Here is a 25,739-nt window from a genome sequence, read left to right on the forward strand (position 1 = left end):
CATAATTTTGATTTACTATGGGAAATAGCCATAGTCGCTGACATATTCTCACGGTGTGACATGACTTGTTCATGATGTGGCCTCCGATTCTGCCTTGACATATGCCTTACTTCTCCTGAACGAGAAGCATCACGGTGAACAAACTTACTCGTACATCTGTCTCATCCCCTCAGTTCTAGAATGCAGCCCTTGCATTCGCGCCCATACTACTTCTAGCTGATGGGTCGCAAGCGGTCGCCCTGAAGACTAATTGTTTTACCTAATTGTTTCGTTTTGGCCCAGGCACGGTGGCCGCGATGGCAAACGCTCGCGGATCAACACACTTTACATGATGCTTTCCCTTCAGCCTCGTCGCATTACGCGTGCAGCCCATGGACGAATTGAGGATCCTCTGGATAGAAAGGGTTCAGCACGTCATGCGATTCATGATGCGGAGTGTACGCGACGACTTTTGAGTGCACGTTGTGAGTCGGGCACCCCAATTGGCAACATCGGCAGTCGGCCCCTTTCCAAAAATTCATTGGCACAGCCAAAGACATAGCCGGGCGTCGGTGGCCTCCCCACACTGGGGAAGCATCATCATCAATGCAGGCGACGCAAGCAACGGCTCGGTTAAGGGGTCCAGACTTTCGGCTGAAGAAGTCGACAGGCTGTTAGACGTCCACTCTCTCTCGCTAAGTTGGGATGACTTCATGGGAATAGCACGTAGGCCTAGCGGTGTACGTAACACCGTGAAGCTAATTATAGCATGCCAGAGTTAGTATAGGTCTCACGAGACCTGCGGCCAGTATGTATTCATCATGTCGGGGCTGAGCTATTACAATCTACCGCTGCAGTGGACTCGCCTAGTTGTGATCATCCGACTAGAAGCATCTTGCTGTCGTGGCTGCATGATGATCTGCGGCATGCTCCCCCTTTCACCGAAACGATGGACTAACTATTTCGGTAAAGAGGGGAGGATTGACTAGCGTACCCGAGCATAAAGCTTCTAGCTTAGGCCGATGAAGCTTCCGGAAAAGCGGGCCTTGACAGTCGAGAGCAAGGGGGTCCCTTACACAAGAAACCGTGAGGCTGAGTTGGGCTCCATATTACCTTACACAGACCTCAAAGGGGTTACTGGACCGGAAAAGACTATGTTGAGAGACCTCTGGAGAATTCTGTCTTCCGGAATTCCTTTATAATGGTATCTTACACTGTTAAATTCGTAACAAGTGTAGCCGGTCTTACGTGCGAAGTGGTAGATTGATGTGGAATTCAAGACCCCTGTAAAGAGCTCAACTCGATCGATTATATATACTGTACGTAAAGTTATCAGATCTGGCTGCGGAGACGACCCCTGTAACCCCTTGTGCCCACAAGCCGGGTAGGGAACTTCAATGCACGTCAGACTTGAATTTCTCCTACGTAAACCCCACAACGAGGCTGCGTAGGACCCTTGTGAAGATCATGGCAATGCAATCATCCGTAGACTCCCACAAACCGAACTCTGTACAGCTTCAAGCTCAACACTCGTCGACCACCCTAGTCGGTGCTATGTATCGACCTGTAAGTATCGCAAGTTTCTCATGTATATAAGAAGTTGAAGATGTTCGTTGAAGTTTGTCGTTCTTATCCATCATCATCATCAACATCTTCATCATCATCTCTCAGTCTTCTCACCAACTCCAGCATCCAGCTCTCAGCATTCAACTCTTCATCATCCAACTCTCCAGCATCTATCGCTTCTTTTGATCTAAAGTCATCAGCACTTCCACACTCACCCAACTTCCATACCACAAACCTCAGCAAAAATGTCTTCCATCCAGCAAATCGTCTTCTTCGCCGCTCTGGCTTCCTCCGCTCTTGCGAGCCCTCTCATGGTCCGCGATAGCTGCAACGTCGCCCCAACCGCCACTGGCAGCCAGACCCCTCTCAGCGCCCCCTCCGTCACCACTGCTGAGCTCTGCAAAGAGGCTTGTGAGGCCAATGCTTCTTGCAAGTCCTTCGTCTTTGGTCTGCCTTCCGGTGCCAGCACACCTACTTGCCAGTTGTACTCGGTCCCTGCTTCTCAGGTTCCTACCCACGACACAAACCTGAATGTCTGGGACGTCGACTGCTCGTCTTCCCAGGTCCCCACCACTGCTCCTACCACGGCAAACCCACAGGGCCAGGTCTCATCCGCCTCGACTGGATCTACTGGCTCGACTGGCTCGACTGGCTCGACTGGCCAGACAGGTCAGTCGGGACAGACCGGACAGACCGGTCAGACTGGAGGAAAGAAGGCCAACAAGCGCGATGTCTGCGGATCCGCCCCGACTGGACCATCCACCGCTGCTGCTCCTTCTCCCTTGAAGACCGATACCTCCATCGCCAACCAGGCCGACTGCTTGGCTCTTTGCAAGCAGACCAGTGGTTGCCAATCGTAAGTCTACTACCCAAAACTACGCGAGATAGAGCGGTACTAACCATTACCAGTGTCGAGTTTGGTACTTTCGACGGAGCCCAACAGTGCCGCCTGTTCCAGGTCCCCGCCTCTCAGCTGCCCCCCGCTTCCTCTGGCCAGAGCTTCGTTGCCTACGACCAGGGCTGCTAAATGGCCCCAGAATTTCGGTGGCAAGTTTTTGGAACTCGGTGGCGGTGTTTGGAGGGAAAAAACATGGAGATTGAGATGAAGTTGTTGCATGGTTTCCTTTTGTAACTAGAGCATGGAGTTATTTGCATTTCTTGTTTGCAGTTTAAGTTTTTCAATACACCAAGTCCCGGGCAAAGTCTTCAAAGATCCTGATGCAACTCGAGAAAAGCGAATCACACAAACTAGCCGGTGGCACAATTGATTGTTGGGGTTCAATGCAACTGAACGTATTAATCGCGTCAAGGAAAAAAAATGCTACTGCATCGCTGATCAGTGCTGCGGGTCGAGGAGAATTTGCACAGCTTGAGTTCAGCTCTGGATTGACGTACCATGGAGGCATGCTTTAGTCGTTTATGCCAGGAGAACCAAGTGTTTGAAATGGATAGGCCACATTTGCCTTCAACATTTTCCCCCGATCTCTCTCCAACCGCGCGTCCGTCGCGTTGCTTACCTGTGCACAACCCCCTCTCCTGCATATGTCAGATTTGCGCGATCTGTCTAGGGCCCGTCAGCCAGTCTGACTAAGATGTTCTGGGCCCCCCCCCCTAATTAGCTCTCATCACCGTTGCTGAGGTTGGAGCATGTCTGCCAAGTGCATCTTCCCAATTCCACCTCTGCAGCCTTGATACATCGGTCAAGCATGGCTAGAGTTGCCTTTCCACTTTTGTGGGCATTCGGGGCCCTTGTATTTGGGTTTGCTGCTGTCTCCTTCGGGCCACTCCAACATGCTTTCACACAGGTGATTGCCAAGTTTGCAGTCAACCTCCCCTACGGACACACCTCACATCCCATCGTCCTGGATCATAGCCGGGATGTACGATACGTAGGCAGCCTTTCCAGCTATGGTGTCGAGCATTTCCAGAACATTTTCTATGCTGAAGACCCCTCGGGTCCTAGGCGGTTCTCGGCCCCTGTCCCGACGAAGCCGGACAGAGGCTCCGTAATCGACGCCACGCAACCCGGTGCCTGGTGCCCGCAAGCAACAGGCGATGTGCTCCCGTTCACAAGCCGTGTCACGAATGTCAGTGAGAATTGCCTGAGTCTCCGCGTTGCACGACCGCAGGGCACACAAGCATCTGCGAAACTGCCAGTCATGGTGTGGCTACATGGAGGTGAGCCATAGCTGTTACTTGACTGCAGTGATCGCACGGAACTAAGCATTCATGCAACTAAATGCAGGGGGTCACGCACTTGGCTCGGCATCAGAGGTGCTTTACCAGCCGGACGGCCTCGTATCACAAGCTGCTGTCGACGGCCGGCCGTTGATTTTTGTGGCCATCAATTACCGTTTGGGATGTAAGTCAAGCTCGATTCACTTTGCTGCTGTCAGAACTAATTAGTGGCCATAGTCTTCGGTTTTGCAACAAGCGAAGAAATGATCCGGACGAAACAAACAAATGCAGGTCTGCGAGATCAACGAGCTGCATTCGGATGTACGTAATGGAAAGTTCGTTTGAGAAAACATCTATTGGGCCATCCATAATTGACGAAAGAATGTTGTGTTCTAGGGGTACGCGATCATATTGAACACTTTGGCGGAGATCCGACCAGAGGTGATATACCCGGATAAATACCCACTTCATTTTTTACAGTGTTGCTAACCTGCTCGGAAAAGTGACCGCAATTGGCCAGAGTGTAGGCGCCAGCGACATTGGTCTTCAACTGACCGCATTTGGGGGAGAGGATGGCGCACCATTTCAACAAGCAATTTTAATGTCCGGCGCCCCTGGCCTCAACTTCAACACGAGGTCAGACCTAGTGGCGAACAATACGGCAGCTATTGCAAAGGGAGTGGGCTGTCTCCCTAGTAACGTGTCCCATTCCGAGACGACGCTGCAGTGTCTACGAGAAGCACCAGCTGACCTTTTGACTAACCTGTCCGTCACGGCGTCTCGTGCCGCACGTCCGCCATTCGGTGAGGGGTTCTTCTATCCAACGTTCGACGATGACTTCTTGCCTGATCGACCTTCCCAGCTGGTTCGCTCTGGAAGGATTGTCAAAGGCATACCCGTCATCGCTGCCTGGGTGTCTAACGACGGCGCGTGGTACGCGTCTCCGACAACATCAACCGACGAAGACGTGTTAGCCAGCTTTGGGCTTTGGTTGACAGGCCTGTCCGAGAAGACAAAAAGACAGCTCCTGGAGCTTTATCCGCTCAGCGACTTCCAGCACATGGTACGCCCAGACTACGACGGACCGATATCGCCACAGTACTATCGCGCCGCTCAGCTTAATCGGGATCTTTGGTTCACTTGTCCCGTTCTGGACTTCGCCTGGCATTACTCTAGACACAACAATGGCAACGTGCGCTTATACGAACACAATTCTACCCGATACACGCCGGTATTTGAAAGTATGCATGTTCCAATGTGGCGTGTAGCGCACTTGAGCGATATACCGTACGTGCTGAATGTCCAACAACTGGGTGGAGGCGCCGACAATTCTCCTGCACAGCTTGCGCTAGCCAAGACTATCAGTACCAGAATTATTGAAGTTGTCACCTCGGGTGCGGAAGAAACGAATTGGCCTAGAGTATTCCCTAGTGTTACGGAGGATGAATTCAAGAACGAGGCCCCAAATCACTTGTCGTTACAACTTTTTGGTGGCCCGTATGGTAATACTCATGTCGCAATTGACCGAGAAGGCGATGCGGCCTCTGCAATGGACGCAGACGGAGCCGTCAGATGGGAGAAGCTGTTTGAGAGATGTGATTTAATCAACAGTGCGAAAGTGAGAGAGGAGATTGGGGTGTGAGAGAGTACGTCCTCACCAAATAGGCTGTGAAAAGAGGTGAGCAAGACTAGGAGCTAACAAAAAATCAGTGACTGGATCCACAAATTTGGTATCATTGATAGACTTTGGATGCCGGGTAATCAAATTTGAACACAAAATAGGTTGTATTTGAAGCAGGTTTCCCATTACACTTTAAGTCGAGGATTCGTTGCTTTGGGCACAGCACCTTACAATTCTGTCTCTAAATTCTTCCACGTCATATAAATGCCGAACAGTCCCCCCCTGCTGGACAAATATACTCTTTGTCTGTATATACGCCGTTCTCCATGACTCAGGTAACAATACTCGTATAGTGAGCCGAAGATTCGATCACCTCCTCAAGCATAGCATTTATGATCCAAGCATCCGTCTTCTCGTTCCGCGGCACCATGGGTCTGAACTCCTACGTGCATGAGTAATAAATAGGTGATACTCGTGTCGCTTCAACTAGCGGCCTTCTTCAGGGCGCGATAGTAGTCAAGATTCTATATGATCACAAGTAGGTTCACGGCCAAACCGCTCTGAATCATACTTGAAGGCTTGCAACTCAGGGCTTCCATTGAGCAACCCTCCTCCAGTGATTCGATGACAGGATGCTTCGTATATCGGCATCATGGATATCGTACGAGACATATATCATCTACGAATAGCACAACGCCGTAGGTGTGTGGTTAGGAGCTAATGGCTCTTGCATTGGAAGAACGAGCTACAAATCGAGATATCTCTCGAAGAGGTGCGTCACTCCGGGCTAGTGGAAGACCAATTCGGAAGCGCGGAACGTCTCCATGTGTAAGAGGCACCTGGCATCGGCCGATGTTACCTAGAGGCATTACTCCTGCACCGTCACAACAGCCTCCTGAATCCAACCGCAGGTGGAGGCCGGCTCAACAACAGGGACTCAAACTTGATTTGACGAATGCATTGTTTATCGGTCCCTTTTATATGCATCTACAGGATCTTCGTTACGCCGCCGTTTGCATTCATCACAGAACCCGTCACCCATCTGGCCTTCTCTGTACATAGCCATCCGGCAATTTCCGCGATATCATCCGGCTCGCCAAAACGCTCCTCTACGCACACCAACTGAGTCCGCGAGACCATCACTTTTGTGATGGGATCGTCCTCGGAGAGATTCTTGACCAGGTCCGTGCGTGTCAGCCCCACGCTCAGCGCGTTAACCGTCGTTCTCTCCATGCCCTTCCTCTTTCCGAGCTCCTCGGCCCACACCCGCGTCATGGCCTCGAGTGCAGCCTTGCATGCCGAATACACAAGCCCTCCAGGCGCAGAGAGACGAGCGCCCTCAGAAGATATATTGACAATTCGGCTCTCGGGGCGAAAGTGCGGAAGAAGTGCTTTTATCAGGAATATTGGTGTCTCGATGTTGCCGGTCAGCGAGCGGTGCACGTGCCCCTCATCGATGGTTTCGATGGGCTGGATCTCAGCAACAGCGGCGTTCTGCACAAGGATGTTGACGTCGCCGCTGAGGTGATCCTTGACCGCATCCACGACTACGGAGCAGCATTCCTGCGGCTCGGTCAGAGAGGCGACGACGCCGAAGATCTTGGGTGCTGGGTGGTTTCCGGGGTTCTTCTCCTGATACAAGGCCTTGATCTCCTCTTGCAGGGAGGCGATAAGCTTGAGTGAGCCCTCGCTGGAGCAGGTCCCGAGAATGTTGGCACCACGTGCTGCAAGGTGGAAGGCGATGCCTCGTCCGATTCCTCTCGTGGCTCCAGTCACTATCGCGTTCTTCCCCCTCAGGTCCTGCTCTCTCACAACGGCGTTGGGCAGTGTGTACTCCATCTCGTCTGTATGCGAATGCTGTTGTTTTGGATGCAGATATGAACTCTCAAGTGCTGAGTCGATCGCTCCGAGCTTTGAATAGCCTGTCGATGGTTTGGTGCCTCTCACCGCTCAGCGTTGACAATACAAGTAGCGCGCGCATTCTGAATGCCTTTATACAACCAAGTGCTGTCCTCTCGGTGCGTCGGGAGCTTTCAATAGCCCGGGACGTATTAAGTTCAACGGGGGACAGGGACTATCAATTAGCCGTGATTAATGCACGTGTACAAACCGTTCCACAATCCCACAACTCTCCACTAAGGGGTACTAGACCGTTCTCTTTGTAAGACGTGAATAATACTCAAAGGTGTCTTCACCTTTTCCTTCTCTGTGATTCTTCCTTCTATTTTTTTTCTTCTTCTTTTTTTTCTTCTTCTTTTTTTTCTTTTTCTTTTTCTTCTTCTTTCTTTTTTTTTTGCCAGTTCAATTGCTGACTACTGTATACGTGCGCTTCCTCTTCGGCGAGCAAGGCGTTGTCGCCGAAATCGTCTACGCGGAGCGGAGCGGCGTAGGCGGCAGAGAGGCCACCGGCGTGTGGACCCGGGACAGCCGCCTGCACCCCACCAAGCTGATCGTAGTCGCCGCGGGCGTGGTGGCCGGGCGCCTGGTGCCGGAGCTCGACACGCAGGTGGTGACCAAGTCGTGGTCCGTCGGCACGGCCGACATGAAATAGCTGACAGATACTAAAGCAGCCGTTACAGTGCGCCTCGTCAGCTATGGTATTCTACGCAGCCACTTGGTCGTTCTTCCAGTTTCCCGGCACGTTAGGATAGCCACAAGAGCCAGGCGAGATGATCCCGGCCTCCGCGATAATTAGGGTACTTGCGACCTGGTACCGCTGGCTGTAGTACTCCTTCATTATGTGCATTGCAGTGTGGTCGTCGTTGGCCCGGAAGCGGGACAGGCCGGGCATGCCAATGCGGTGCTCAACCTCGACTCCCACGATCTTAGGTGGCTTCCAGAGGCTATATTGGGCAATCGAGCTGGATTGGGATCTCGGGTGACTTGAGATTTCTTTAGGGAGGAAGATGCACTCATGATCAAGTATCTATTTCCAAGCTTTGGTAGATGTTCTACGTGCGTGTTTCTCTTACATATGTATGTATATATGTGTGTGTGTATGTGTGTGTCAATGTTTGTGAATGTCTGAAGGCTGAAGAAGCAAGAGGCAAAAGAGTTAGTGTTGAGAGGCTCTAACCCAGACATCCTAAACTCGGTAATAAACGTGTAGATAACACAATAAGCGGCTTGTGTGCTTCAGACAACAAGCTAAACGTAAATTCGCCCTTTCGGGAAGACATACTTGCCAAAGGGAAGGGCGCAGATCTCACACCTAAGCACTAGTACGCTAAGTTTGCTGTCAGCTGGAACAGTGGAGTCTGTTCTCCGTCACAGGCAGTTGACGAGTGCTTGCTGCCTAGCAACGCCTTATATTTCCCTTCCACAGGGAAACGTTCCCTTGCTGACTACATGAGCTTGTAGGGATTGATTTCAAACAATCTTTGTAATTCTGTGTTTGCAATCCTGTGTTAGCGCGCCTACGGGCCTCTGTATCGTGAGAGTCCTCTTGGGATATATAGCCCAGGAGGACAACCACTTTTCGCCGAACTTGTAAGATCAGAGCTCTGCCGGTCAACGCTGTTAGCTAAACCAGCTATCAACCACTTTGTTCTCAAGACTCGAAGCTCAAAGCGAACCAATCTTGTTTCTGGCATCCGCAACTATGGAACCTAAGCTCACTTTGATTATTCAAATGCTTTTAGCATTCCACGCCTGCTCATCCCTCGGCTTCCACCACATACTTCCACGGAATATTAACCGGAAGCCGACGCAGGTGCTTGGAAATGTCACAGTCATTGACACGCCTCTGTAAGTCAAAGTCTAATGTTGGAACGTATAAAGAAAGTTATTTATTCGCTTTTCAATAGCGTACGTGCCGCCCAAGCATTCGCCCAACAAGTTAGCGATGCTTACCTTTATAACCACATCATGCGGACCTGGCTATTCGGGGCGCTCGTCATGAACCATAACACCACGCTGAAAGAATCAGTCGATCTCGAAGTCCACGCTATCGGCTCGGTGCTACATGACCTCGGCCTCGTGCTCAACGGCTCCTGGATCAGCCAGGACCGCCGCTTCGAAGTCGACAGCGCCGCCGCGACAACCGACTTCGTCGAGCATCAAGTGTCGAACGACGGCGAGGGTGCTGAGTGGGACGCCAACCGGCTGCAGCTTCTCTTTGACTCGGTCTTGCTGCATTCGGAGTACCGGTTCTCCTTATATAAGCAGCCGACCGTGGCCGTGTTAGCAAGTGGTGTGTTGGTTGAATTGCAAGGGCTGGCCTCTCTTGCAGCCTATGGTATCACGAGTGCTGAGTACTACAACGTCGAAGCTGCGTTTCCAAGGCTGAATTTCATTGCCGGTGTGAATACAACGCTCGTGAAACTCTGTATAGCTAAGCCAAATTCGACTTACGGTTAGTTATCTTCATGCTGTGGTTATGTGTGCATGTTTCGACTGATGCTAATAATGCTGATAAACTGCGGCAGATTCATGGCAGCAGGCTTTTGGAGACGCCTTTGTGCCGGGCTATTCCGCGGTTGGACAACGGATCTTCGACATCTTTGCTTAAATGTATTTAACGAGGTATTATATTTTAAATAGCGGCAAACTAAGAAAACTAGTTAATAATTGAAAAGAAATAATACCTAGCGGTATGAGGCGCCGTTTTCTCACATAATCTCCCGTGCAAATGCGCCCCGAACCCATCGGCGCTGATCCAGCTGAGTCAACGGGAAGAATATAGGACAAGTCGTCGGCATCCTCAAGCTGGAATTTGGTGAATTCCTTGATCGAAGCTTGGCGAGCTTATCAGGTCGATGACGGAAACGATCCAGAGGTCGGTCAGTCATAAAGCATTCTTGAGTACAATTCATCCAGAGACGCTTTCCTCGTCAGCTTTTGACCAGAAGATCGACGAGTTCATCGCAGCAGCGAATGTGCTCGGAAATCGGCAAGATGTACACCTAGACACGAGCTATTCGGTCGGGCAACCTCTGCAAAAGCCGAGCAACGATAGCGGGGGGGCAATTGACATGGGAGGCCTGCGGGCAGAGCTCTCGCAACTACAGTCCGAAAACGAGGCGGGGCCATCTGCGGCCCGCTACCGAGACCGAGATAAGGATTCTATGCCGTGCATTCCGAACGGTCTATGTGTTAAACATCGGGGTAGGCGGTTGCATTAATGTAACCCTTCATAGTGTTAGCTATTTTTAGGCATGTACGATCATTTTGTCGACGAGCATATACTCGAGATATTGGACCATGAAGCCTGTGAAGTCCATTGTGCATTAGTTAGGCGCTGTGACTTTGGTTATGCCCTGGTTTATTGCATGTGGGCTCCCCAGCAGCTGACCGATTTGGAACGGCCCTTGGCTTGAACACAGCTTCAACAATACTCAAGATTTTAAAAACGTCGAGAAAATTCGCCAAAGACTCACCGAAACCTTTTCTCAAGGTCCCAAACTCCCAAGCCATTCTCTCAACCTTCAAGATCTTCGATCTAGGGGATTGTTCGCGAAGCAGTAGAGATAGATAATGCAGGGAAAAAAATTGTACTCGATAAACATGTTGAATGCTAAATAATTTGTGCCTGAAAATCAAACTGGTCCAATCCTGTGTATACTGCCATCCCTTAGAGTTGACACCGTGTCTCAATTGTCCCCATTCTTGCCTTGGTGAGGACCAGAGAGCCAGCCATGTGTGTGCAGTCATTTCTTCTTCGCAATGACCCAGAAGAAGATAGCGTCCCCAGGGTCACCTCGGAGCTTCCCTTCCAGTATTTCGAAGTCTGCCGCTTCAAGCAATTTAGTTGTATGCTCTGGACCCCATCCACTCCAAAACATCCAGCCTTTCTCAGCAATCCAATTTGGGTTGATGTTGGCCTCATCTGCGCCCGACGTGAAGTTGACGAGCATGTGACCTCCTGGCCTGAGCCAGCGGGACATCCTTGTAACCAGCTCCGACTGCTCCTCCCGCGGAAGATGTATCACGCTGTACAGCCCTACCACGGCGTCGAGGGAGTTGTCCGGGAAAGACAGCTGCATCATGTCACCCTCCTTGAAATTGACTCGGTCCTTAGCCGTCTCAGCAAAGTTGGCCAGGTTTTCCCTCGCGCTTTCGATCTGCGCGGCGGACATGTCGTTTGCGATGACGTCGACGCTGGGTACGGAGAGCAACATCTTTGTAGACGTGAGAGCCGCGCCGCATCCGAGCTCCAACACAGTAAGTCGGCGGCTGGGATCATTGGGCAGCAGCTTTAGCAGCTCCTTGAGGAAGTCCTCGCGCGTCGTCTCGTTGCGACCAGTCCATTCATTGTAGTTTGCGGCGATGGCATCGTACGTTTCTTTGACCTTCGATTTGAGATCTCCCGGGAGCTGAGCCTTTGTTACATCCATAGCGACGCGTGATTTCGAGGGCAAGCAAAGATGAAAACTGAAAGTGGCAGGACTGACAGATTGCAATGCTCTTGAGGGTGATGGGAGGGGATACGGCAGCGCTACTTAAGTATAGAAGCTGACTGTTCATGGCTTGACGGCGTGACTCACTAAGTTGTAGGTGCCAAGTCGCTGGAACGCACTTGTGTTCATCAAAGGAGATTCTTGATCATACAGTTACCTAATTCATATTGTGAACAACGATGGGCGAAAACACCCTTCATAGATTCCTCCTGAAAAATAGTCGAGTCGAATTATCCCCCACGCGCCCTTGCATTGGTTATTGGTGTTGTCAACTGGCCGTGATATGGTCAATACCCCGGAGTAGTCATCGGCCGGGCATTTCCCCTCACCGATCCCCAATTTGTTAAACGAGAGTAGGGGCCCTGTGAGAGCATGGATCCTTAGCGCCAACTTTATCTCAGGCTTAGCGGAGCAGACATTCTACGTTCAAACGTAGGGTTTTGAATACGATTACGACAATGCAACCACCACCAGTCGTCAACCGTTTTTTATGTGGCAGTGGTGGGCTTGGAAATCACAATGTGCATAGCATTCATAATGCCGGATTGCGCAGCCACAGCTTGGTTCTCCATATGAATCCTTCCTGCTTTGATTTGTTTACCACCCAGGGCCAGGGGGTCCTGCGACTGCATATAAGACGGTGCTGCCCACCCGGACTGAGAAGTCTCTATTACCTATCTACAACAACATCTTTACAGCATTGGAACACACTACTTCTCATCTTTTTATATTTCAATCCTGACAACCGTTTGACACTGTCAAACTCAACAAGCACTCGTCAGATCATCGCTACAACATGTCTCCAGCTTCGGTCCATGAAAGCCATGATGTGAAAGCCGATATCAACTACTGGCCTCCAGATGGCGAAGGGGAGGAACTGGTCGAAGGAAAGATCAAGGCGCGGTACCTTGGGACTGGAGACGAGTACACGCGCAAGATGCCTATCATAGACATTCGAGGTCGCGAGGATGAATTCACATGGGAGGAAAACGGCTTCCAAATTGCAACTATTCCCAAGCGCGAGCGCCACGAATTTGACAAGAAATGGACCGAGGAGGTGTATTATTCCGAGGTTGCAGATGTCCTGAAGAACATGTGAGTATCCTTGTCTGAAATTGTCCCGTGGGACTTCACATCAACTGATACCGCTGTATTCTCTAAACAGCACGGGCGCGAAACACGTCTTCGTCATGAACCATGTTTGTCGGGCAGCGCCAGACACTACAAACGAGACCAAGCCTGACGGGGAGAATCCCGTCGCGAACGGGCCTTCCGCCAATGCGCACGCCGACTTCTGCATCGACGACAATTACATGAACACGATGCGAGAGCTTTCGTCAGCTCGTCTTAGCCCCGAGGAGAAAGACATCCTGCTCAAGGCGCGCAGATGGGGTGTATTTAACACCTGGAAGCCCGTCAAGACAGTTCATCGCGACCCTCTTGCAATGTGTGACTGCCGGACTGTTCAAGCGGCTGACATGCGGTTGAAAAAGCGAGAGTTATTTCCGGGCAAGTTCATAGCCTCGACTTACTTCTCGCACCCTCAAAAGGAGGACACACACCAGTGGTACTACCTGTATGAGCAGAAGCCTGAAGAGATGTGGATCTTTCGTGGCTATGATTCGGACAGTTCGAGGCCTCGTTTTCCAACGGGGCACACGGCCATTAGAACCCCGGAGGTGGGACTAGAAGAGATCCCAGCAAGGGAGAGTATCGAGGCTCGCGCAATCGTTGTGTGGGAGTAAGCCTGGACTGCTATCGGATTGCTTTCCTGGGCTCTATTAGCCTTTAGGCTTTCAAAAATCTGAGCCGTCCATCACCATCTTCCATAAATTTCGCTTTCATGCCTTCCGCCATTGTTTCTAGCTTCTCTGCATCCTCAGGATCTGGGAGATCGATCTCATCCGCTCTCCAACCGTCCAAGCCGTGGACAAGGAGCGCGATAAGAGACTCTTTCAGAAGACGATGGTGCTTAGAGAGTACTATACAATAGACTAGGAGTATGGTTGTGGTCAAGGTCTCGGCAAGAGGGATGATTAACCAAGGCCATGTGACTCGTATATAGACCTCCTTGACAAATACATCTCCGGCAAATGTCGTGGCATTCTGATTGTCGCCTGGGGAAACGCTTCGTATTTGGTTCGTGAGTGTCTTTGCTAAGTTATCGGTGAAATTTTCGAGATTTGTTGTATAAAGGAAAGTTGACAGGTCGAGAGAGTCGTTGTCAAGATTCGATCCTGCGTGAGGATACGAGTCCACAATGTCCCTCGTGAGCAGCTTGTACAAGTATGGGAACAGGTCGTTCTTGATAGTCATAGAGATGCTGAAGACATGACCACTAGAATTCGCAATCAACGGCAGGTACTCAGCTCCATCTAAATTTTGTCCAACCTTGAGGTCATCCGGATGGAACGGCATCTCGGACGTTATGTCCGCATCAATGATCGTGCCGGGGTCCGCGGTGACGTTGTAGTGACTTTGCTCACACCAATACCACGTGCTGTAAAACGCCTCAACCTGGGGTGCATCACTGAGGCTCACCCTAGAATCGTTTATCATCTTTATCGCGAATAATACCGCCGCTCCAACGCCGCCCGCTTCTGGAGACATACCAAGATCTCCACGCGAGGCGAAAATTGCAGTGGATTTACTGGTGCCTGTAGCTTGCTCGGCGTATGAAACATTCAAAACAAATGGCGCCATGTAGTAGGAATTGATGGGAACGTCAATCGGGAATCGGTAGGAGCAGTTCTGTTGGTCATCGAAGCTTCCGACACAACCCACTTCGACTATGTCAGTCAAGTTCAGGAAGTCGCTGCATACTCCGAGAGTGGTGAAATTGGGCCAAGAGCAACGCTCCCCGGGACATGAGTATGCTGGTTGGAAGACCGATCCAGAGATGCCATCAATGATTGAAGACTGAAGCTTGAAGAGATCTTGGTTCCATTCGATAGCGTAGTCAAACTCTGTTCATATTCAAGTTTTGCTAATCAGTCTCTCGGACCTTTTGAAGGGGCAGATCCCTTTCGAGGAATTGCTAGGCTAGCTACCACTTACGCTCTGTGGTCATATCTGTATCCTCAACGAATGCCTTGGAAATATATGAGCTCGCAACCCCGATAGAAGCGGACGTGTTTGTGAGCCTGGTTTCTCTTGTCGGGAAATCTAGAATCTGCTGGGCACTAGGATCGAATCCAAGTGACACCAGGGATACAATAGCCAAAGCCCGGGCGGTAAAGGCACCGATACGAAAGTCGGAAAGAAGCATTAGCGAGCCCCATGGGCCTCGGCTGGCCTCGTCTAGAAGTTGCAAGTCGCTCAGTCGGTTCGCGCGTAATTCGAAATGCCTCCATTTCAATTGGCTTATGCAAGATGCAATCGGGACCATCATGGCGGATTTACCGACAGTCGTGAACACTGCAATCAAGGAGTTCGGTTGAATCCACAATGGCCAAGCTGCAAGAGATCGATCATTGGCTTCGAAGAGGACTACCAGGACGAGCCCCATGCTGATGATACTTACGAGCGCTCCGCCGATTTCCCACCACCACCACCATGAGATTCTAGCCTTGGGCTTGATTCCGCTGGGCGTCTTGGCAACTGCAAGTGTCGGAGTAGCGACTTGCCCATCGTCTGCATGGTTCGGTAGTGGTTGGTGGGGTGGGTAATTGTTTTGTGCGTTGGTCGGGACCTGTTGAAGAGCAGCTGGAAAGGGGTTTTCAGAGGAGTGCGAAGAGGAAGAACTTTCAGTGCCCACATCAAGCGAGTCGCGAGACAGGGCAGACTCGGAGTCATACAGTAGGCTATCAGCGTCGGAGGGTCTAGACATGATTGCGATACGTCGGCTTTAGCGGCACTTATCAAGCCTCAGGAAACTTTTTCACTGGGAGTATAAAACGTCAGAAGGCCAGAAAATCAATATCAACATAGTGATCAAATACAGCTGAGGAAGAGAAAAGATCGACATAACTACATGGTAAGGGATAGTGGCTTTATAAGACATCAGCGAGGTCCCAGATGGGGGCCATAAACCCATGAAACAGCACTTCCAGGCTCCAACTCAGCTACATCCGATATGTTCACCTCGCAAAGAGCTGGACAGTGATACCACAGCAAAATGGGGCCTAAGTAACTAGCTCAGCCTATCAAAAACTGTAAGGTTCGTCAAGCGACATATTGTGAAACAAGGGTCAGCCTACATTCACCCAGGCTCCGTGATGACATTCACTGATAGAATCGAGTGAGTGGTGACACAAGGAGGCGCAGGAATATGCAGTACGATGTCGGAGACAGGCTTAGGTCTGACTAGCCGCACCAAGCTTTTCGCTCTTTTTGTGTGCAGTTACAGTATAATTTATATTACCCGCGTCTAAATAGTCAACAATTGACTGGACTGCATCAAGCAAGTACTACGTCTAAAGTTGTGCCTTTAAATATACGGCTTCGGCGATCCTGGACATTGAGGAAAGTATACTCCAGCGCTATCGTTGGATCGCCGTTGACCATGTTATACGCGATGCCGAGAACGTTTGGCTCCGTCCACACTGGTCGTAACCCCCTGGCCGCAAGTCTGTCCCACCATTCAAGATACCACTGCGCCGTGTCGTGCGTTTTCATATGGACTTCGATCAGGAGCTGGCCGATAGGCAGCTCGAGACCTTGGCTCGCAGGGAAGGCCTCGCTGAGGCCATCCAGCGCCTCGAACTCGCTGCCCTCGATATCCATCTTGAGAATGTCAATGTACTCATGTCCATTTTGCTTCATCAGATCAGCAATACTGTAAAATGGCGGCTGGGCATCTGGGCTCGTCGTCTTTCCTGCAATCCCGGCCTGCGTGAAGTGCGCCCTGTTCCGGTTACCCGGCTCCAGCTGGGTGCCAAAGTCGCTGACGCTGAAATCGTACGCCCAGACTTCGGCCGCCTCGACACGAGAAAGAAACTCGTTTTCGAAGCTGGAGTCGTCCTCCACACCGAACGAGTATACGATACATTTCTGGCTCTCTTTCAACGTTGCCGAATATCGCGACATCCCGCACGTCCACTTGCCGCCATCGCCAAGACGGCCTATGCGCTCCATTTCAAGCGGTGGGCTCCACGAGGGCGGCGTGATGTCCCAGATCGTGTACGGCGCTCGAAAATCCCATTTGCCTTCTTTGTACGGAAACCTGAGGAAGATTAGTCCTGGCCACTCCATCTTTAAACCGCCAGCCGGCAATGTGAACTTAGTGGACGACTGACAGTGACATGTTTCCAGCATTTCCTCTAAAGGCGGAAGCGATGACCTGCTGCCTCTTTTCCTTGTCCTTAACCCAACTCTTCTCCGCAAGGAGCATGTGCTCTTTCATAGTGGGTCTCATCTTTGCTGAGCTGTCCTTCACGTATAGCAAAACAGAAACACGGATAGTTGAGCAAGAATTTAACTACAGTCACAGTAGTACTAACAGAAGTACACATCGTAAATAATTCAACGTTGGTTTCAAAAATAAAGCGTCGGAGGACACAACATTGATATAAAGTTCAATTTTAATAATTATAGTTTTACGCGAATCATGCTTCACCGCCAATGAATAAGCTCACCGCTTCCGCGGCGCAGGTCATTGCCGTATAACACCGATGAGTGAAAACATTTTGGCAATTCGGTTTTCATCATTTTAGGACTCAACGTCCTTGAAAGTAGGCAGGCTTATAATCGTACGAATTGCGAGATGGGTAGTGTGCTCTTTATCACGAATCCCGAACTCGGGCAGCTGCAAGTTGCGCTAGCCGTTGCCCACTCAATTGTTCAGCAGGACGCCAGCGTCGAGATCCACCTCGCCACATATAAAGACGCAATTGCACCGGGTGTCATCGCGGCCGCCAGCGCCTATGCTACGGCCTCACACAGCTCCCCCACACCGCGGCCATTTGTGCTGCACGAGATCTCCGGCGTCCCCTGGGCCGACGCAGTGCGGTCACGGTCGACCAGCGGCAAAACCCTGATCCTGCCCAGTCTGCGACGCAGACCCACGCTGTGGTCCTGGAGGCAGCACCTGCGTGAAGTTGGATACTTTTTCCAGCCATGGGACGGCCCGCAGCTCGTCGAGGTGTACCGTTCTGTCCTGGACATAGTGAAGAGTGTGAACCCCGGTGTCACCCTCGTCGACAGCATGAACCTGCCTGGGAACGTGGCGTGTCGGCACCTCGGGGTCAAATGGTGCATTTTGACACCCAGTTCCCTGAAGGACTGGGCAGGCGGCGAGCAGCCTGCAGGGAGAATATTCTGGAAGTATCCCGCGTGAGTGCCACTCTCCCATATTCTCAGTAGAGAGCAGTGTAACTCGAACTCTGCTGACGACGTACGCCTGTGTTTTCCCGCTTATACAGGATGGGCTCAGGACTATCATATCCCTTGGCTTGGTATCAGGTGCCCATCAATGTATGTTTAGTCCTCTTGATGCTCTATCATATGATTCGGGGAGAAGCAGAAACGAACGATGTGGCGAATTACTTCGAGAAGCACACCGATGGGGCAACAATCCGCCTAGATCGGGCCCCAAATCCATTTGTTCGGGCGCTTGTGGGCATAATACCCGAACTCGACTACCCTTTGAAAGTGATACCTGAGAATATACTTCCCTGCGGACCGATTGTGCGACCATCGGCCCCCATTGCACAGTCAGACCCCGATCTTGCGAGATGGCTGAGTCGGGGGCCCACGATCTACGCCAACCTTGGCTCGCATTGTCCAATGAATGAGAAGCAAGCCTATGACTTCGCCATGGCCATAAGGCTACTGCTTGACAAGGCTCAAACGAGCGGCCAAGACGCTCCGATGCAGAAGCTGCAGGTTCTGTGGAAACTCAAGAAAGAAGGCAGTTTTGCGACTAGTGCTCCGGGATGTGCGATACATGCGATTCTTGGCGACGAAGTGAGAGACGATCTGATACGTATTGTGGAATGGGTTGAAGCAGAGCCTATGTCGATTCTGGAGAGCGGACATGTTGTTCTTTCGATCCACCACGGCGGTGCAAACTCTTTCGCTGAAGCCATCGTGTAAGTGAATTTTTGTGGGGTTCATTCCCAAGGAATACCATACTGAAGCTTACCTGTCTCATCTTCTCACCTCTGTATAGTGCAGGAGTTCCGCAGGTAGTCCTCACTCAGTGGGTAGATACCTTTGACTACGCAAGCCGGGTCGAGCTCGTCGGCGTTGGTCGGCGTGGAAACAAGTCATTGCACTCGGGCTGGGAGTCTGGAGAGTTGGGACAGGTTCTTATTGATATGGTCTTAGGGATCACTGCTGGAAGCTTTAAACAGAAAGCACAAGAGATCGCCAAATTAAGTGCAAGGAATGGTGGTGGCAGGACATTTGCTGCAGGATACCTACTAGACTTAATTTCAAGTGGTAAATAAGTCGTACTAGTTCAGAGTATCTCAATACGCTCACGAGTGTAAATGATCCTACACGGCCACTACTTTTACTGAAAACTTATGGGTACCGTGCTGGGGTAGACATCAACCCTTCGTATGTGAAGTGTCCTGGTTGTTGAGCTCAACTGTATCCGCCTTCTGCATATTGGCCTCTTTGCCCAGTGTCTTGACCATCGCGCATCTAGATTGCTCACCTCGTCCGAGTATCAACTTGCGGCTGACACCATCCACCTTAAGCATGAAGAGGTCGTCCCGTCGGGAGTCGTAGCGTTTCGGTCAGCTGCGTCCGAGCCCCGGAATTAAGCATCGGGAAATCCATGCCAAAGCCTCAGGTCCATCATGGACAGACCATACAATCAGCCCTTTCACCACTGAGCTGCTGAGTCGTATTGCATGACCACCGGCTGCGTAGTTTCCATAACCCACCTCCCCATCATGCCACTCTTGAGCGCAACACATCGTGTAGAGTTGCGAAAGCTCCCTAGTAATACGTGCAGAGGGGTCGAATGCAATGTGTGCTTTTTAGGAGGCGTGTGTCTGTGAAATGCTCGCCGCATTATCTGTGGAAGAAGCGACATGTCCAGGAGCAACAGAGTCGTCACCCGAAGTTCCTCTACTGGGAGAGGTAGCCCCCTCCAGAGAAACATCGTCGGGGGAATCAGGCTGGGCTGATCTTCTCTTCAACTTGTACCATAACATAGCGCCGATGCATGTTAAAAGAAGGAAAGTGGTCGTAATGCCCATGACGATTGCACCCGGGTCCGTGAGGAACGAATCGTCGATGCGTTCGATAGACCAGGGGTAGCAGTCTGACTTGACGACGATATATATGCCGAGACCCAGATAGAGGAAAGGTATGGCCCAACGCGAATACTTCTGAGACACAAGCAGAACGTGCTTCTGCCTCAACAAGAGGAATGCGACGAGGCACCACACTCCGACTAAGATGTAATACACGACAACATACACCGCTACTTCTGCTCCCTTCGCTTGCGAAAAGAGCGGTACATATGTGCCAATATTATCTCCTCCATTCATCACCGTGACGATCGAGACTTTAAGAATACTCTTCATCTTGGCAAATCTGGATTTCTCTGATTCTTCTGACTCCTGGCTGTGGCATGGAAGAATAGCATCGAGGAACTTCCAAGCTCCTAAAAGAGTAGGTAGTAGACCCAGAAATCCGATGGGCTGGGAGGGGATAGCTTGCGCGAGACCGTACCCGATCATGCTGACAACGACTATTACCGTGAAACCAATGTATTGACCAATGGTGATCTTGAGGGGAGTTAAGTCTTTCTTGGTAGAGGCTTCAGCAAAGAAAGTGACCAAGACGAACATGTCGTCGATGTTCGTGATAGCAAACGACGCACACGCCGTGCCGACTGACTTTCCGAACTCCATGGTGTGAACAGAGTTACGATCGCTTGTAAGTGGTACAATGTGATCAGACAGTGGCAAAAGAGGTCAAGATCGTGACAGATTTTCAGATTTGGAAGTCACGTGGATCATGACGGACATATATCGGATGGGAATAGTGGGTAGAGCTCCGCCATCCGCAAAGCCGCGCCCAATCCCACTGGACCCGCCACTGTACCTAGCGGGGTGCCCCAGACTTCTCAGTGGAAACCCTCATGATATTTTGAAATCAAGATAAATTTATTGAATTTACCTGATTTGATGTATACTTCCACCTTCCGAGTTATAAATACACTCGGCTGCCGGGGCTGTTGGTCTCACCGACAGGCACTCTAGTGCTTACAGTCATTGATGCCTGGTATTGGAACACTACAATCCAATAAAAGCTGAAAAGGGCCTCTAAATTCAACTGTTATATGACATGCTTTGTGTGACCGACCCAGGAATTGGATGGAGTCTGGCTCTCCATATAAATACCGTGCCCACTGTAGCAGAACCTCGCCTTAGCCTTCATCCTCTCATGTCGAAGCCAGGTAACCGCAACGTCAGCCTCTCCGAAACTCACTCACAATTACAAAATCTGCGTCGTCGGGCGCAATATATTGAGAGTAATTTATTGCAACAAAGTAAGAAACGATATAATCCTCTAAAAACATCATGGCCTTCGAGTGTGTGGCCGAGCGCAGGGGCCTCGTTGTAACCCATCAACACTGCCCCGACCGCCCTTACCTGGAGCTCCAGGTTCCAGATGATGCTGATGTAGTAAGGTCAATCGAATGTCTTTTTGTCGGGCGCGACCAAGGTACTTCGCATGATCACTCACATTGAAAAGCACTGATTGACTTTAAATCCACAATCAGGATGGTACACTGGTGGTATTCCAGACGCGTCATATGCTTGGGTCGATGCCACAATTGAGCGGCCATCTGGCCGCAATCTCTTAGGTTCTCTGAGTGTACAGTGCACTGAACCCGGCTCGCTGGATTACAAAGTGTACAACAGGCGCTGGGATATCCAATCTAAAAAGGTTCAGAGAGTATGGCATGATTTGCAACCGGGTGATGTGGTTCAAATGATACCACGTGCCAACTACCCAGGTTGGACCTGCTTGGTGCGTGAGGCTTGCATCAAGATTATATATAATGCGTCGCCAAAAGAAGCCTCGCCAGCTGGTGGGACCACGCCCTCATCACGGGGGAAAACGCCTTCCCTAATTTATCCTTCCCGTCTGGACAGCGAGAACCACATGGTCCGAATGCTCCTTGTGGAGCCTGCGCTATCTGCCGATGAGCCTCTCATCTGCTCCCTCACAACTACTCGGCTGCCACCAGGACGACCATTCGATGCTCTCTCATACTGCTGGGGAGCCGGTAGCTCCATGGACGTGCTAAATGTTAATGGTCAACATTTATCAGTCTCCAGCTCTGTCACGGCTGCGCTGCGACGACTTCGCTATGAAAAGCATGAATTGGCAATATGGATCGATCAAATCTGCATCAATCAACACGACGTCGATGAGCGTGATGAGCAGATACGCCTTATGGCTGAGATTTACTCCAGCGCGGCACAGGTGCACGTGTGGCTCGGGGAAGGCGACGTGGCGACATGGACTGCATTACGCATCATCCGTGACTCGTTCAACGTGAATTATAAAGTCTGCCCGGGAGGCGCCGCGTGCAAGTGTCATGGCACTACCCATGCGCTGGAGGTTGAGACCTTCAATTCCCGTCAGCGCCATGGCAAGCCGTCTTTCAAGCTCATGCACGAGGTATTCTTTGCGCATGTCAAGAACGAGCACGGTGAACTTGCTTATGCAGCTGGTATGGTCAACAACCTGCAACTCACGACTTTGATGTCCACTCTTTTTATTAATCCCTGGTTTCGCCGCGTTTGGGTACTACAAGAGGCTCTCCTGGCGCAAGAAGCCCTCGTACATTGCGGCGAGGAGCTCGTTCCTTGGAAGGAAGTGCTGCAAGTCAGTGATTGGCTGTCGACTATTCACCAACCGCTCTACCATGTACCGCACATCACCATGCCACACATTTGGGGTCTCCTCCGGCCACCCAGTGGCCAAGTTCAGGAGCTGGAGCTATTGGAATTGTTCATACACGGTCTTGAGATGAAGGCGACGGACACCAGGGACAAGCTGTTTGCGCTCCTTTCATTTGCAAGAGGAACAGAAAAGGGTACCCAAGTGCCTTTGGCCATCCAGAGCTCGTACAAGAAAAGTGTTGAGCAAGTATTCGCAAATTTCACCGCGTGGTGGATCTATGAACATCAATCTTTGTCGATACTCTCAGTCATCCACAGCCACAGAGACAGAACCTGGCAACGGCTTCACTGCGGCTCTGTGAAACCACAGTTGAAGTCACCAACGTGGGCCGTCGGGAATGAGGGACAAGCGAAGTGGGCTCGAATAACCTTGGCCGGCCGATTCGATTTCTGTGCATCTGCCGACACAGTACCTGACGAAGAACTGTTGCACCAGTCCTTGTCCAAGCCAACCCTCAAATTACGACTCAGGGGATTGAAGCTGACAACCATCAAAGGCATCCACCACCTCTCACTAGGACAGTGCAGCGAACCGCTCACAAAGTCCGCCAAAGAGCTGCTACAGGTAGTCGACATTCTATTCGATCCGTGTGGCCGTCATCGAACGTGGAATTCCAAGTTCAAAGGCCTAGATTGGAGCCCGCCACTATTAGTGGGAGCTGACAGGCTCAGGACGGAAGTACTCGATCACGTGAATACGCATTCATATTGGGAACAACGCGAATTTCAACCAGCCTGGCGACTTTCACGAGATGTGTCGGAGACTATGGCGGTGGACAAACAACTTGAAATTACAGATACAGGACTTCCGTCATGCCTTGACCCGTTCTTATTTGAGGCCGAGAATGGTTCCATTGGGATCTGCCCATGGATGGCTGAAAAGGGAGACGTGGTTGTGATATTATATGGAGGGAAGGTCCCATACTTGCTAAGACCGAACAGGAACGTCGACGTTGGGATAAATGAAGTCTTTTTCCAATTTATCGGAGAATGTTACGTTATGGGCGCCATGGATGGTATGTGGTTCAAAAGGCAGGTAGAGGAGGGCTCAAAGCCTCAGATGTTTACAATTATTTAGTAATATGTTATTATTTAGTGATATGTATGTCAAAGTGTAATTAGTATATGCATTCTTTTTAGTTTTTCACTGTAAATCAAATGCGAATTTCAATTCTCATTGCTTTGACGACTTTACATTCAATGACACTTTACAGATACATATTGTGAGAAGTTTGTATATCAAAATACAACATGTTTAATTTAATTTGTTTATAATAACAAATGTATAGTTCTGCAGTCCTGGAACCTTCATATCCAGGTCGAGGATCTTCCGGAGCATTGTGGACTCAGTCTGTCCTCGCCATTAAAATCAGACTTCGATTTTTTTGCCCACCTCGACTCTTTTGCAGATCATTCTCATGTCTTGACCAGCGATCATTTAGTCTACACGATTAAACTTTGAAGTTCCAAGAAAGCTAAGAAGGGAGCTCAGCGACCGCTATATCTAGCGCCTAAACTAATCATCGCCCTTTATTCTGCTCGACATCTTGTAGTCTTAAGTCGTTTGCTGCTGTCTTCGTCGGAGTGTGGTTCATGAATCCGACGTTTGAAGGGACGACGGTTGGAATCACTGGCGCCAAGCACCCCAACTTCCTCCATGGCTTCATCACGGTTGCCTTCAGTACCGTCTTCGCTGCTAGTCTCACGCGAAGAAGCCTTCCCTTCCTTCTTTTCGCCCTTCATCAGAGGGTAGCCAAGTAGCGCTCTCCGCTTGAAGAATTCCCAGGCCAACTCGTACGCCTGAGATTTGTCCCCGTTCTCCGGCCCCCTCTTCTTCAGGAATGCGGTCAAGGTTTGACGTGAGATAGCCAGTGCCTTCTGGAAGTCGTCCAAGTCAAACTCACTGTCCTCCCAGTCGTAGCTGCGCTGCCCCTCCCCCTCCCAGAAGCAGAAGCGCCTGATCATCGAACGAATCTGATCGCAATCCCAGTCTATATATGCTGGTGGTGCCAACTTGGCCTCAATACGAGTGCGTCCTGGCCAGGGACTAGGGAAGATAACAGAACGCCTGAGGGGGCCATACTTTCCGTAATCACGGACAGTATCAGGTCGCACACGAGGTGTCAGGTCAACGGTAGTGTCGATAGCTGCCACGACCTCCTCCTGTTTTAGAATATCCTCAGCCTGCCTCTCTTTTTCTAAGCCGTAGCGTAGCATGATTCGCTGTAGCCTACATTTTCGGATCTGCTCTGGCGTGGCGTCATCTTCAGGTATGCCATGTTTGGCTCTGTAAGCACGGTGGACCTCCTCTCTCTGTTTAGCAAGTGCCTCGCAGTAGTTGTTTACTTCATCGGCTGTCAGGTCTGGGAGAAGGGTCCTTCTGGCAGTCTGTCTCTGGTCTTCGCTAAGTTCGGCGGCTTCGTTGACTGACTGGTCTATCTACTCTAGCAGAAAGTCTCGGATGAAGTGGTTCGGCACGTCGGACAGAGTATGGTCACGTCCTAAACGGCCACCGCTCGTGAAGTCTCTCGATGGAGACCACATTCCACCACTGCCATTCTCATCTACGGAATCTAAGAAACAAATGTTTCCAATTAACGATTTTTTCCGGTGAGGTTCTAGGTTGAGAACCGCTGCGAAGATGTCGACGAGCTGAGCGTTGCTGAGGACAGATACAGGAAGCTGCTGCATGTCAGATACGCTCGAAGGAAAACATGGGAGATAGCACATGGGCCTACGGCACGGGATTCCGAGAAGGGCGTCGCAGGGTCCTCATGCTGACCGCGACGAGGATACGGCAGCGACAGTGGTGACAGTGCTCGCCGGCGTGGCTGATGGCATGTTAGCAAGTGGCTGCCAGGCCGCTGATCTAAAGTAACCCACAGGCATTGGAGCGGTGGACGACTGCAAGAGGAGGATATGGAACTTGAAGATTGGAAGCGGGTTCGATTGCCGATTTCGCGAGTCTGCAGGTGGGACATGAGTTCCTCTGGTGCCGAGAGGGGTGGGGCGCCAAAGGTATCCGGGGTTACAGCTGGCAATTGTAACCAGCTACCCAGCGTTGACCCACCCATGATGTCAGTGGGCTCACTCCAGGGATGATTTCCGACACAACGC

General features: G+C 50.8%; 13 protein-coding genes across 13 annotated transcripts; 7 read left to right on the forward strand and 6 right to left on the reverse strand.

The window, feature by feature from the left end:
• Window positions 1–1,790: 1,790 nt before the first annotated feature.
• J7T55_001636 (uncharacterized protein) lies at window positions 1,791–2,572 on the forward strand (the record flags this gene model as incomplete). The annotated part of the gene is made up of 2 exons (XM_053130118.1): window positions 1,791–2,401; window positions 2,455–2,572. The coding sequence occupies 2 exons, from the start codon at window positions 1,791–1,793 to the stop codon at window positions 2,570–2,572; spliced, it is 729 nt and encodes a 242-aa protein (XP_052991896.1).
• A 679-nt stretch (window positions 2,573–3,251) lies between these two features.
• Window positions 3,252–5,365, forward strand: J7T55_001637 (alpha/beta-hydrolase; the record flags this gene model as incomplete). The annotated part of the gene is made up of 4 exons (XM_053130119.1): window positions 3,252–3,723; window positions 3,791–3,907; window positions 3,961–4,044; window positions 4,227–5,365. The coding sequence occupies 4 exons, from the start codon at window positions 3,252–3,254 to the stop codon at window positions 5,363–5,365; spliced, it is 1,812 nt and encodes a 603-aa protein (XP_052991897.1).
• Window positions 5,366–6,331: 966 nt separating this feature from the next.
• Window positions 6,332–7,183, reverse strand: J7T55_001638 (3-oxoacyl-acyl-carrier-protein reductase; the record flags this gene model as incomplete). The annotated part of the gene is made up of 1 exon (XM_053130120.1): window positions 6,332–7,183. One exon carries the CDS (start codon window positions 7,181–7,183, stop codon window positions 6,332–6,334), a length of 852 nt encoding a protein of 283 aa, XP_052991898.1.
• Window positions 7,184–7,272: 89 nt separating this feature from the next.
• J7T55_001639 (uncharacterized protein) lies at window positions 7,273–7,895 on the forward strand (the record flags this gene model as incomplete). Its single annotated transcript, XM_053130121.1, has 2 exons — window positions 7,273–7,312; window positions 7,645–7,895. 2 exons carry the CDS (start codon window positions 7,273–7,275, stop codon window positions 7,893–7,895), a joined length of 291 nt encoding a protein of 96 aa, XP_052991899.1.
• Window positions 7,896–8,945: 1,050 nt separating this feature from the next.
• J7T55_001640 (uncharacterized protein) lies at window positions 8,946–10,467 on the forward strand (the record flags this gene model as incomplete). The annotated part of the gene is made up of 5 exons (XM_053130122.1): window positions 8,946–9,091; window positions 9,187–9,698; window positions 9,772–9,821; window positions 10,029–10,125; window positions 10,181–10,467. 5 exons carry the CDS (start codon window positions 8,946–8,948, stop codon window positions 10,465–10,467), a joined length of 1,092 nt encoding a protein of 363 aa, XP_052991900.1.
• Window positions 10,468–10,992: 525 nt separating this feature from the next.
• J7T55_001641 (methyltransferase type 11) lies at window positions 10,993–11,679 on the reverse strand (the record flags this gene model as incomplete). Its single annotated transcript, XM_053130123.1, has 1 exon — window positions 10,993–11,679. One exon carries the CDS (start codon window positions 11,677–11,679, stop codon window positions 10,993–10,995), a length of 687 nt encoding a protein of 228 aa, XP_052991901.1.
• Window positions 11,680–12,538: 859 nt separating this feature from the next.
• Window positions 12,539–13,487, forward strand: J7T55_001642 (uncharacterized protein; the record flags this gene model as incomplete). Its single annotated transcript, XM_053130125.1, has 2 exons — window positions 12,539–12,837; window positions 12,908–13,487. The coding sequence occupies 2 exons, from the start codon at window positions 12,539–12,541 to the stop codon at window positions 13,485–13,487; spliced, it is 879 nt and encodes a 292-aa protein (XP_052991902.1).
• Window positions 13,488–13,530: 43 nt separating this feature from the next.
• Window positions 13,531–15,571, reverse strand: J7T55_001643 (uncharacterized protein; the record flags this gene model as incomplete). Its single annotated transcript, XM_053130126.1, has 2 exons — window positions 13,531–14,708; window positions 14,800–15,571. 2 exons carry the CDS (start codon window positions 15,569–15,571, stop codon window positions 13,531–13,533), a joined length of 1,950 nt encoding a protein of 649 aa, XP_052991903.1.
• A 569-nt stretch (window positions 15,572–16,140) lies between these two features.
• Window positions 16,141–17,098, reverse strand: J7T55_001644 (uncharacterized protein; the record flags this gene model as incomplete). Its single annotated transcript, XM_053130127.1, has 2 exons — window positions 16,141–16,906; window positions 16,980–17,098. The coding sequence occupies 2 exons, from the start codon at window positions 17,096–17,098 to the stop codon at window positions 16,141–16,143; spliced, it is 885 nt and encodes a 294-aa protein (XP_052991904.1).
• A 348-nt stretch (window positions 17,099–17,446) lies between these two features.
• On the forward strand, window positions 17,447–19,454 carry J7T55_001645 (uncharacterized protein; the record flags this gene model as incomplete). The annotated part of the gene is made up of 3 exons (XM_053130128.1): window positions 17,447–18,015; window positions 18,105–18,773; window positions 19,256–19,454. The coding sequence occupies 3 exons, from the start codon at window positions 17,447–17,449 to the stop codon at window positions 19,452–19,454; spliced, it is 1,437 nt and encodes a 478-aa protein (XP_052991905.1).
• A 219-nt stretch (window positions 19,455–19,673) lies between these two features.
• On the reverse strand, window positions 19,674–20,555 carry J7T55_001646 (uncharacterized protein; the record flags this gene model as incomplete). The annotated part of the gene is made up of 1 exon (XM_053130129.1): window positions 19,674–20,555. The coding sequence occupies one exon, from the start codon at window positions 20,553–20,555 to the stop codon at window positions 19,674–19,676; it is 882 nt and encodes a 293-aa protein (XP_052991906.1).
• A 672-nt stretch (window positions 20,556–21,227) lies between these two features.
• Window positions 21,228–23,317, forward strand: J7T55_001647 (heterokaryon incompatibility protein; the record flags this gene model as incomplete). The annotated part of the gene is made up of 3 exons (XM_053130130.1): window positions 21,228–21,337; window positions 21,807–23,187; window positions 23,276–23,317. 3 exons carry the CDS (start codon window positions 21,228–21,230, stop codon window positions 23,315–23,317), a joined length of 1,533 nt encoding a protein of 510 aa, XP_052991907.1.
• Window positions 23,318–24,152: 835 nt separating this feature from the next.
• On the reverse strand, window positions 24,153–25,696 carry J7T55_001648 (uncharacterized protein; the record flags this gene model as incomplete). Its single annotated transcript, XM_053130131.1, has 2 exons — window positions 24,153–25,057; window positions 25,525–25,696. 2 exons carry the CDS (start codon window positions 25,694–25,696, stop codon window positions 24,153–24,155), a joined length of 1,077 nt encoding a protein of 358 aa, XP_052991908.1.
• Window positions 25,697–25,739: the final 43 nt, after the last annotated feature.

This window comes from Diaporthe amygdali (assembly GCF_026229845.1).
Source record: "Diaporthe amygdali strain CAA958 chromosome Unknown NODE_21_length_814164_cov_65_183785, whole genome shotgun sequence".
Classification (NCBI taxonomy): Eukaryota; Fungi; Ascomycota; class Sordariomycetes; order Diaporthales; family Diaporthaceae; genus Diaporthe; species Diaporthe amygdali.